Source organism: Pseudophryne corroboree, chromosome 5, assembly GCF_028390025.1.
Source record: "Pseudophryne corroboree isolate aPseCor3 chromosome 5, aPseCor3.hap2, whole genome shotgun sequence".
NCBI lineage: Eukaryota > Metazoa > Chordata > Amphibia > Anura > Myobatrachidae > Pseudophryne > Pseudophryne corroboree.
The window spans coordinates 409,652,971-409,665,599 of NC_086448.1; the positions used below are offsets into that span (position 1 = coordinate 409,652,971).

At 43.9% G+C, this 12,629-nt stretch overlaps 1 protein-coding gene across 1 annotated transcript in view; it reads right to left on the minus strand.

Moving 5' to 3' along the window:
• The window catches only part of ADCY2 (adenylate cyclase 2), a 1,664,414-nt gene that overhangs the window by 312,056 nt on the left and 1,339,729 nt on the right, over window positions 1-12,629 (minus strand). The window contains exon 16 of the mRNA XM_063922769.1: window positions 12,376-12,513. Coding sequence (XP_063778839.1) covers window positions 12,376-12,513 — 138 coding nt within the window. The remainder of the gene's footprint in view (window positions 1-12,375; window positions 12,514-12,629) is intronic.

Genomic DNA, 12,629 nt, shown 5'->3' on the forward strand with positions numbered 1-12,629 from the left:
TGTGCTATTTGGTGCACTGTATCCTTGTGTGCTTTCTTTAAGTACATCTAGCACTGTGATTCACACAGTTTGAAAGGAGCCACAAGTTATATAAAATTATATTGTTAATTTCTATTGTTTGTACTATTTGGTGTGCTGTACCCTAGTGTGCTTTCCTCACGCGCATCAAACCATGTGATTCACACAGTTTAAAGGAGCTCTAAATTCTAAGTTATATAAGAATATATTGTTAATTTCTATTGTTTGTACTATTTGGTGAACTGTACTGTAGTGTGCTTTCCACATGTGCATCTAACCCTGTGATTCATGCACTTAAAATGGATAACAATTAGTTTAGAGAACAACAATCATGATGACAAAGATAGTCCAGCATTTACTAAAGTTGATGCTGAAGTGCATAGTGGATCTTAGTCATGGCATCTAAAACAAAAAACCATATATACAGTGGTAAAGAAAAAAACACCTCTTATAAAGGGAAGGTTTAATGCAGAAAAACATAAAAATTAGCAACATGCCATTCACCACACGCTGTGGCAAGGAAAGGCCCAGTCCTTGGCCTTTATTTCTGAGTGGTGGTTTTGCACCTGTCAGTGAGTCATCTTCTTCTGTCTCTCATGATGCCCCACACTCAGTCTAGAAGAGGTGTAAAAAAACTGAAAACCACTAAGGCAGTAGAACAAACTGTGCAATCAGAAACAGAAATGTTTCAAGTACCTGAGGAGAGTCTATGTGTATCCCCGAGTGCTATGTGCAAGTCTGACCTTTCAGATACTGTACTCACAGAGAAGCCACCTTCCACCATTTCTGCTCCCTCAGCATATGTGGTGATGAGCATCATAAGTGTTGCTGATGACATCGAAATTGAGGATGCCACTGTGGAATTGCAAGAGGATGAAGGGGAGATTTGTGTAGCTGATGCTGGCACTAATGAGGATGTTGTTTGTGTTAGTCAGGCACCAGTGGAAACATCTCTTAGCCATGATAAGAAGGCCATTGTCATGCATGGGCATATGACCAACAAATCCACCTCTTTGTGTGGAATTCTTTTTACTCAAATTTTGACAACTTTTGTCAAGCCATGTGTAGCCTTTGTGGAACCACAGTAAGTAGAGGTAGGGATGTTAAGCATTTAGGAACCTCCACCGTATTACGTCATCTGCAACGAGTTCATGACAAGGATTTTAGAAAATCCACAACTGGTGCTAAAAACACACAAGCAAGCAGTCCAGCATCAGTTGGCTCCCTTCTCTCTACTAGATCCCAGCACCTGCAATCTCCACCACCAAAACTGTCATGTTCATTAATGATCAGAGATTTTCCTGCAACCAGTTTGTTAATGCTAGGTGACTCCTCTTCTTTCCAATAATCTTTGAGAGCTAGGCCTGCTGCTGCTGCTGGGGGTGGATCTTCAACCCAAAAGGGGACAAAGAAGACTGCTAGAAGTATTTACACAAAAAAATTGACTGTTAAACAATCATTTGCAAGGGGAAGCAAGTATGACAGTTTTCACCCAGTCGCACAGCGGATCACTGACGCCAGTGGCGTAACTACTGCCCCCGCAGTGGCTTGGGGGCGAGGGGCTGCGGGGGCGCCACTGATTTAGCACAGATTGACATGCGGACGAGCGTCCGCATGTCAATCTGCTCCTACTAACCCTCCCTGCCGTGTTGGAGGGACACGGAGGGCACAGCGCGCGCCTCTCCTGTGTCCCCTCCTGCATCATCTCCAGCGGCCGCGGGTCTAATAGAAGAAGTGCCGGTTCGTGAGCCAATCAGAGCTCACGAACGGCACTTCGTTTATTAGACCCGCGGCCGCCGGAGATGATGCAGGAGGGGACACAGGAGAGGCGCCCGCTGTGCCCTCCGTGTCCCTCCAACACAAACCAGCGGGGGAGTAGCGGCGGCGGCGGCGGGGGAGGGGGCATATATGGCACTGGGGGGGAATATCTGGCACTGGGGGCATATGTGGCACTGGGGGTGGGGGTGGGGGAATCTGGCACTGGGAGCATATCTGGCACTGGGGGGGTAATATCTGGCACTGGGGGCATATGTGGCACTGGAGAATATCTGGCACTGGGGGCATATGTGGCACTGGTGGGAATATCTGGCACTGGGGGCATATGTGGCACTGGGGGGGGGAATCTGGCACTGGGAGCATATCTGGCACTGGGGGGGAATATCTGGCACTGGGGGCATATGTGGCACTGGGGGGGGGGTATCTGGCACTGGGGGCATATGTGGCACTGAGGGGGAATATCTGGCACTAGGGGCATATGTGGCACTGGGGGGTATATGTGTACCTGGCACATAGGGTGGGGGGCTATATTGTGCACTGGGGTCATGTGAGTACCTGGCACCGTGGGGTTATATCTGGCACTGGGGACATATGTGGCACTGGGAGCACAGCCCTAGCAACAAGCACTACCCCCTAGCAACGAGCATGACACCCAGTGCATGAAACCCCTGGCAATGAGCATGACACCCAGTGCATGAAACCCCTGGCAACGAGCATGACACCCAGTGCATGATACCCCTGGCAACGAGCATGACACCCTGAGCATGAAAACCCCTGGCACCGTGCATGGAACCAAGAGCATGAAACCCCTGGCAACGAGCAGGTAATTTAAAAGTAATTAGAAGCCTTACTGTAGGACTTAATGTGTAATGGGCATTACGGTGTGTGGCATAATGTATCACGGGCATTGCGGTGTGTGTCATAATGTGTCACAGGCATTACGGTGTGTGGCATACTGTATCACGGGCATTGAGGTATGTGGTATAATGTCTCAGGGTCATTGCAGTGTGGCATAATGTATAACGGGCATTGCGGTGTGTAGCATAGGGTATAACGAGCATTGCGGTATGTGTCAGGCATTACGGTGTGTTGTATACTATATCACGGGCATTGTGGTATGTGGTATAATGTCTCAGGGTCATTGCAGTGTGGCATAATGTATAACGGGCATTGCGGTGTGTAGCATAGGGTATAACGGGCATTGCGGTATGTGTCAGGCATTACGGTGTGTTGTATACTATATCACGGGCATTGTGGTATGTGGTATAATGTATCAGGGGCATTGCAGTGTGTAGCATAATGTATAACGGGCATTGCGATTCCTGTCATAATGTGTCGGGGGCATTACGGTGTGTGGCATAATGTGTCGGGGGCATTATGGTGTGTGCATATTGTGTCATGTGCATTATTGTGTGTGGCATAATGTCTAAGGGCCATTGCAGTATGTGGCATAATGTATACTGGGCATTACTATAAGGAGGAAAAATTACAAATAATGTAAGGGGCATGAATCAGGATTATTTTTCTTTCCAGTGGTGGCTAACGTCTGGGCGTGCAGGTTGCAAAACTGGGGTATAAGGTAGTCTTTTCCTGCAATGCCACGCCCCTTTATGTGAAGCCACGCCCATCCCAACGAAGCCACACACCCTATTTTGCAGCACACATTTATTCCTTTAATAGTGCCAATTATGGGGGATGGGGGGGCGCCGAAGAATTTTTTGGCTTGGGGGAGAAAAATTTCTAGTTACGCCACTGACTGACGCCATAACTGCTATGCTAGTATTAGATCTGCTTCCAATATCCACCATTAATGCAATGGGTTTTACACAGTTAATTGAGGTCATGTGTCCCTGGTACCAAATTCCATCTTGTTTCCATTTTAACCAAAAAAACATTGATCAGCTGTGCCAGGACATTAAAAAAAATCTAATTATTGCCATACAAAATGCCATTGTACCCACTGTCCACTTAATCACAGGTATGTGGACAAGCGACAGTGGACAAACTGAAGATTATATGACTGTAAAAGCCCATTGGGTGGGTGAATCTCCTTCATCATCAGTAGCAGAAGCATTATTTAACAAATGCCAGCTCATTCAGATGCAGGCTACTCTGTGTATCACCGACTTCACCAAGAGTCATAACGCTCACATCCTCTAAGAAAAAATGAGGGATGTCATGGCAACATTGTTTATCCCACTTGGACTCTCCTCAGGATTTGTGGTTTCTGATAAAGACACAAATATCGTGAAAGCATTACAGCTGAGTGAATTCCAACATATCCCCTGTTTTGCTCACACGATTAACTTGGTGGTACAGGTTTTTTTTTTAAATGGCAGGGGTGTGCAGGAGATGCTGTCTGTGGCCCGAAATATTTCGGGACATTTTTGCCAAACAGCAACAGCATTCAGGAGATTGCAGCACCTGCAAGAACAGTTTAATTTGCCTTGTCATCAACTAAAGCAAGAGGTGGTAACAAGGTAGAACTTCACCCTTTACATGCTTCAGCGGATGGAGGAACAGCAAAAAGCCATCCATAGCTATACAACAAGCCATGACTTTGAGAAAGGAGGGGGAATGTACCTAAGCCCAGCACAGTGGAGAGAGTACTTTCTGTCTTGTGCAAGGTGCTCAAACCATTTGAAGTAGCCACCTATGAAGTGAGTGCTGACACTGCTAGCTTGAGCCAGGTGATTCCCCTAATTAGGCTTTTGGAAAATCATCTGGAGAAATGGAGGGAGATAAAACAAAGTGAATGCGCAAAATATGCCGGACTTGTAGATCAAGTCCTTGATTTGCTTCACCAGGATCCAAGGGTTGCCAATATCTTGAAATCAGATCACTGCATTATGGCAACTGTACTTGATCTTAGGTTTAATTTGTATGCTGTCTTTCTTTTGAAAGCAAGTATGCCGCTCAAGTGACATGTGGCACTACAAAGTCTCCTTCAGTTTCTTCGGCAGCAGCCAGGAAAAACTTACCTTTCCCAAAATACCTAGGTGATGCAGATAAGTCAAAACAACATTTTGATATCTGGTTGGGTCGTAATGAATTGCCCAGCATTTGTGACACCTCTACCATAACTCCATCTGATACGGTCACCATCCAAAGAATGGTGGAGGATTATTTTCATTACACCATAAAAGTAGGCATGTCACAGAGTCCTTTCAAGTACTGGAAGGCACTAAAGGCAATTTGGAGGCTCTTGTAAAAACAGGCTATGTATTACTTAAGCTGCTCAGTGTGTACTCTGAGAGAGTTTTCAGCACAGCCAGGAGCAGTCAGCGATCAGTGTAGGAGGCTACTTCCTGAAAATTTGGAAAGGATGCACCTCATCAAAATGAACTGGAAATTCCACGAGGAAGACCTTCCCTGGCAATGAAGTCAAAGTACAGAGACTTCTGTAATGGTGATTCCAGTGGGGATGAATTAATATTGTGGAAGGAGGATGTACACACTGATGAGGATGAGGATGAGGATGGCAATGATGATGACATCTAGCCACTGTAGAGCTGTTGCCTTAAGCCGACTGGTGGCTTGTTTCGTGGGGCCCAAACAAACCAAGCACTTCAGCCACAACAGCTGGAGTCCCTGTCACTGGAGGGCTTTATTTGTTAAAGTTTGCACGTCCTTTTTAATATCCAACATAAGGGTGGGAAGGGTCCAAGGACAATTCCATCTTACACCACCGTTCATTTCTCCCACTACTGTGTGTCAGTGTTTCATAGATCTGTTATAAACTGCTGCGTGTTTGTGCCACTGCTCTGTCGCTTAGTAAACCAGCCAGCTACCTGCAGACTTTGCCCTAAAGTAGCTTAAAACAACATTATGAGCTGTAAGGTGGTTAAAATAGTCTGCAAATGACTGGAAATTAATCTTATTGCGGTTAATTTACTCTAGGGACAAAAAAGGCCCAAATTAAATGATTATAGCTTTTTATTTAAAAAAAAAAAATCCAAATCCAAAGAAGCCAGTCACGGCAATTTGGCAAATCGAAAGCTGGCTGACGAATTAGATCCAAATCCGGCAAAAATGGCTTGGCGCACACCTCTACTTAATAATACAGTCTAATGGACAAGCTGATGTAATAATAAACAGACGTTTTGGCGTATGTGGAACAAGGTGGTAGAATCATTGATGAGAAAACTGGCTGGTGCAAACAGAATACATACTGATGTTGTCATCTGTGTGGGCACTAATGTAACCAATGCTTTGCTGATATTGATATAGTAATATAGTGACATAGTTGATGAGGTTGAAAACAGACAAAATGTCCATCAACTTCAACCTGCATTGCAATCCTAATGCTAATCTGACTAAAGGTGCATACACACGGAGCGATATAACTGAGCGATTTTGACTATATAGTCAAAATCGCTCAGAAAGTAGGTGCATATCGCTCCGTGTGTACACAGGTTCGTCCCCGCCAGGTCGCTATCGCTGGGAAAAATAGTCAGTGCAGGCAAGTCAATTTTGGCTATGTCGCTGCAAAAGTTAGTTAAAATCGCTCATGTGTTTTGTCCCTAGCGATTTTTCCCAGCGATAGCGATCTATAGCCACCCCCCCGCCGCCCATTGTGTTACCTCGCGGAGGTTGAAGAGGGACAAGCCAGCAGCACAGCAAGCAGCGTTCAGGAGCTCCATACACTCGGGTAAGTATGCACACAGCTCCTCTCATCAGCCTGGCTACTAGTTTGGGAGGGGAGGTGGGGAGAGGGGGGAGATGCCGCTCTGAGTCTGCAGTGTCAGGCCGGGGGAAGGGGGGGGGGGAGATGGCACTAAATGTGTCACTGTAGCCGGGCCGCCCACATTAGTGTCGTCAGGTCCGCGGAGTGTGTCCCCCCTCTGAGGCTGAAGTGCTGTGAGAGCCGCTGGCACAGCGTCATTGTACCGGCACTGCAGCTTAGATCATTACTCTGGCATCTGACTCACTCTGTGTCCGTGGAGCAGGACCAAGGTACATGAAGGGGGTTTATGATAGTGCTGTGCTGTCAGTCTATGGGGAAGGGGGGGAATGATAGTGCTGTCCTGTCTATGAAGTCTATGAAGGGGGGGGGATGGGGGGGTAGCTGTGCTGTCTATGGAGGGGGGGGGTGTAGTCTATGGAGGGGGTGGGGTGGTAGCTGTGCTGTCTGTTTATGGGGGGGGGGTTGCTTGGGGGAATGATGGTGCTGTGGCTGTATATCTATAGAGGCTAGGGGGTTGCTGGGGGGGGCAATTATGTGCCCGTGCTGTCCGTATATGGAGGGGGGGTTGCTAGGGTATGGGTTGGCTGCACTGTCTGTATGTGGAGGGAGGGGGAAGGGGTGCCTGCGCTGTCTGTATGTGGAGGGAGGGTGGGGGTGGATGCGCTATCTGTATGTGGAGGGAGCGGGGGGGTGCCTGCGCTATTTGTATGTGGAGGGAGCCTGTGCTGTCTGTATGTGTGTGTGTGTGTGTGTGTGGGGGGGGTGCCTGCGCTGTCTGTGTGTGGTGGGTGCCTACGCTGTGTATGGGTGATGTAATATTAAACACTATGTGGAATGAACTTCACCGGATAATAGGTGAGGGTTTTTTTTGTTTGTTTTTCACAGGTACCCCTATTGGATTCTACTGGACAAGTGGACGTGACTCTCGGCGTGGGATGTAGGTAAGTAATCTGTCTCTCATTTTTACAGGTACCCTTATTGGATTCTACTGGTCAAGTGGACGTGATTCTCGGCGTGGGATGTAGGTAAGTAATCTGTCTCTCAGTTTTACAGGTACCCTTATTGGATTCTACTGGACAAGTGGACGTGATTCTCGGCGTGGGATGTAGGTAAGTATGTGTGAGTGTGTAAGTGTGTTTAAATAAAGTTTTACTTTCACGGTGTGTGAGTTGTGTTTTTATTTGAGTATTTCTTTTGTTGTGGAACTACAGGTACCAGCGGGCCTGTTATTTCCCTGCATGCTGGTACTTGTGGTTCTCCAAGTACCAGCATGCGGGGGAGGCTTGCTGGGACTTGTAGTTCCACAGCAAAAGACAATATTCTTTTTATGTCATTTTGAAAGGCTATCAGCCTCCCATCCACCGCCCACGGATGGGGGGGACAGCCTCGGGCTTCACCCCTGGCCCTTGGGTGGCTGGAGGGGGGGACCCCTTGATTTAAGGGGTCCTCACTCCAGTGTACCCCGGCCAGGGGTGACTAGTTGGGGGGGTAATGGCACGGCTGCAGGGACCAATATAAAAGTGTCCCCCGGCTGTGGCATTATCTCCCTGGCTAGTGGAGCCCGGTGCTGGTTTGAAAAATACGGGGGACCCCTATGTCTTTTGTCCCCCGTATTTTTTAAACCAGGACCGGACGCAGAGCCCGGTGCTGGTTGTCTAAATATGGGGGAACCCTACTCATTTTTTCCTCTGTATTTTAACAACCAGGACTGGCTCAAAGAGCCCGAGGCTGGTTTTACATAGGAGGGGGGACCCCACGCAATTTTTTTTTTTTTTAACTTTTAGCTATTTAAATACCAGCAACCCTGTAAAATCGTCCTATATATGACACTCCCCCACTCATCCCCTTATTTAAATGAGATAGTCAAAATCTCCCATAGCCAAAATCTCCCATAGCCAAAATCTCTTGCATAGTTAGACAAAATCTCTGGTAAAGTTAGTCAAAATCTCCTACTGCCAGTTCAAGGGAAATCTCTCAGTCAAAATCTCTCATAGTCAAAATCTCTCCGTGTGTATGCACCTTAACTATAGTTTACTAAATGACTCAGATGAAATTATGTTTATTAGACTAATAGCAACCATAATTCATTCTTTGTTTAAAGCATGAATTATGTATAATGATGTTACATACTGATAGTCAAAAATACTGCTAGCCTGATTCACATACTCCCATTCTCATAGAACTGATTTAAAATCTGTATTTCTATGAATATAGCACTTTTTGAGCCCAATTCAGAGGTGTACTGCAGCTTTTGCATTTTTTTGCCACAGCTGCTACTGCATTTTTATGCTAATGCCAATGGTTTTCCAACAGAGACACCGATCAGCTGCGGCACTAATCCTCCACTGAGTGTATTAAGACTCACCATTGCACTGGAGATAGCACCAGCCCTATGGATGAGCAGAACCTCCATTTGAACATGGCCATCTGTCTCAGTGTAACAGCATCTGGCTAGTCACCCCCTTGTTACCACCCACAAATGGCCACCAAAAAAGCACTGCTTCGCACCTCTGAATCACACCCTAGTCACTACTGCCACACCTACATCATTAGCTGCCTTTAAATATCTGCTGCAGGAGATTTAAATGTTTTTGTATGTAAGATAAGATAAAGATAAATACTTTATTTGTCATTGATCAAACAATAAAAAATACTGTACAGAACAACTAAATTTCCTCCAAAGCAACCACATATGCATACCAGTCAAGAACAGAATGTATATAAGAACTCCCCGATCAGGTTCATCCTTACTATAACAGATGGGAAAAAAATGGTTTCTAAACTGTGAGGTTCTAGATTTAATACAGCAGAAATACCTTTTCAAAGGTAAGAGGGAAAAAAGATGTGGTATTGAAGTTCACAATCCTTCAAGATGCTATTTCCTTTCTGTATGCTATTTTTACCTCCTCAACTGTGGGCAATTCTGTGCCAATAATATTCCCTGCTGTCCTGACCACCCATTTCAACAGCTTACGATCAGCTGTGGTGCAGTTACCATACCAAACAGAAATACAATAAGTTAAAATACTTTCAAGTACACAATGATAAAAATTCAATAAGTGTTTCTTAGACAGGTTTGCCGCCTTCAGTTTCCTCAAGAAATACATGCGCTGTTGCACTTTCTTAGCTATACAGTAGTTAAAACATTGAAACTCCAGGTCAAATCATCTGTAATAATTGTGCATAATAATCTAAAACATTTTACCCGTTCGACTTCCAAATTGGCAATAGATAATGGCAGCAGGTTAGATCAATTTGTCTTTTTATAATCAATAATAATTTCTTTGGTCTTATTTTGATTTAGCAATAGGCTATTTGTCTCTCCCCAACTGACCAACCCATCCACCTCTTCTCGGTACATAGTCTCATCTCCATCCAGTATAAGCCCCACAACTGTTGTGTCATCAGCAAATTTTACAATTAAATTTGATTTAGACAAATAGACACAATCACAAGTGAAAAGTGAGAATAAAAAGGGACTCAAAACACATTCTTGTGGGGTACCAGTACTAATCTTAGTAATAGTTGATTTTAGGTTGCCCAATCCCACTTGTTGTGGCCTATTTATGAAAAAGTCTAGGACCCAATTGCACAAAATAGCAGGAAACCCAAGCTTGTACAATTTCCTAATCAAAGCAATAGGGAGGATGATATTAAATGCTGAACTGTAGTCGATAAAAAGTATTCTAACATACGCATTAGGCCTCTCTAGGTGACAAAGGGAGGAGTGAACAACAGAAATCAATGAATACTCAATTGACCTCTTTTGTCTATATGCAAATTAGTATCTGTCAAAATCAGGGGTTAGGTAACTTTTCATACGTGTTAGTTTATGAAAAAAGTGTACACTAATAGTAAAACACAAATATATATATATATATATATATATATATATTTATTTATAGAGTACGTTGGAGTGCATATAGCGCCTAGTGGTGTGGAAAAATAATAAAAAAAATTGGGATACAAAGATACACTTAGCTTCCTTTATATTAAAGTCTTCAGTCAAATGACCATGGTGGAATTCAAGTTACAGTATATGCAGAACAAACAAAGAACAATAAAAACATAGTGCGACCTGTTATGATGCAAGGAATGGTTGTACATATATACAGTTTTCTCATATAAGGAACTGTATTTAGAAACTGTTGAAAGTTCAAAAAAAAAAAAAAAAGCGTAGAATGTTTTTTATTACATATAAACAATAATTTAATCAATAAAATATTCCAAGTGGCAACTGAAAGGTATTGCACATACAATATAAAAAAACAATAAAAAGCTTATCTGCCCAAACATTGGGTCCAGAGACAACCGGTTCCTTAATCACAGATATTCCAAACGGTAACCAACAGGTAGAAAATGTAAAGAAATAAGTTAAAAGAAGGCTTATCTGTCCATCAAAAGGGGTCCAGAAGGCATAAGTCCAAATGCGTTTCATCCTAGCTTGTGGACTTCACCAAGGGTCCCCTTGATTAAATTATTGTTTTTATATATAAAAAACATTCTACTCTTTTTTTTCTGGAACTTGCAAGTTTCTAAATACAGTTCCTTTATATGAGGCAGTACGAATGGTTAGCATTACTGCCTCACAGCACTGAGGTCATTGGTTCGATTCCCACCATGGCTCTACCTGTGCTAAGTTTGCATATTCTCCCCGTGCTTGCGTAGGTTTCCTCAGGGTGCTCCGGGTTCTTCCCACAATCCAAAAATATACTGGTAGGTCAACTAGGTCACAACAAAAAATTAACCCTAGTGTGAATGTGTGCGCGTGTACATGTGGTAGGGAATATAGGTTGTAAGCTCCATTGGGGCAGGGACCGATGTGAATGGCCAAATATTCTCTGTAAAGCGCTGCGGAATATGTGTGTGATATATAAATAACTGGTAATAAATAAATATGAGAAAAATGTATATACTGTATGCACAACCATTCCTTGCACCATAACAGGTTGCACTATGTTTTTATTGTTCTTTGTTTGTTTTGCATAGAACTTGAATTCCACCATGGTCATTTGACTGAAGACTTTAATCTAAAGGAAGCTAAATGTATCTTTGTATCCCAATTTTTTTTATTATTTTCCACACCACTAGGTGCTCTATTCACTCCAACGTACTATGGGGGTCATTCCAACCCGTTCGCACGCTGCAGTTTGTTGCAGTGGTGCGAACAGGTCGGAACTGCGTATGCACAGAAGATGCATTGCGCATGCGCATCATTGCCCAGCGACGGTCGTCGCCGGGCAGAGACGCCGCCAGCAGAAAATGTGATCACAGCAGTGATTGCAAGAAGGCTGACAGATGGGAGGCGTTTCGGGGCGTCAACTGACCATTTTTCAGGCATGGTGAGATGAACACAGGCGTGTCCAGGCATTTGGAGGGCGGATGTCTGACGTCAATTCTGGGACCTTTGTCGCTGGATCCGTCACACAGGGTAAGTAAGTGTGACCCTGGTCTTGTTTTGCAGGAAACCTTTTTTGCATAGCAGGGCTGCACAAGCGATCGCAGCCCTGCTATGCTAAAATACACTTCCCCATAGGCGGCGTCAAGTTGATAACACGGGCAGCAAAAAGTTGGTACGTGCAATGAACTCGGAATGACCCCCTACATTACTACCACTTGTGTGTCTCACTAGCACACATCTTATTGTGAAAATCTGCTACTCAGTTATAGTTGAGGGGTGTATCAAGATTTGTGTTGCTATTACCAGTCTAAAACACGTAGTTCACTAACCTTGGCGCCTATTTCTCCCATATATATATATATATATATATATATATATATATAAAAATAACAAAATAATAAGTGACATAAAATAACATTGAAATAAATATAAGTTATACAAAATGATCATACCTAATGCATATTGCAATCTATTCAATTGATTTGAGACCTACCATGTTAAGAACTGCCATGGTCAAAATGATTGTGGTTGAAGTCACAGTAAGAATAATTCGAGGCCATGGTCTGTTTAGAATTAATCCTGATGATTTCAGTAAGGACAAAAATGATGCTGACGCTTTCTTACTGCATTGCTAAGGGTGTAAAAAAGAAAAGTGAAATACAGTATGTTAGTTTTTAATTTGTCCATGTCTTTCATCTGTAAATTCAATGTGTTATGTACATCATTAATGATTATGTAATATATTGC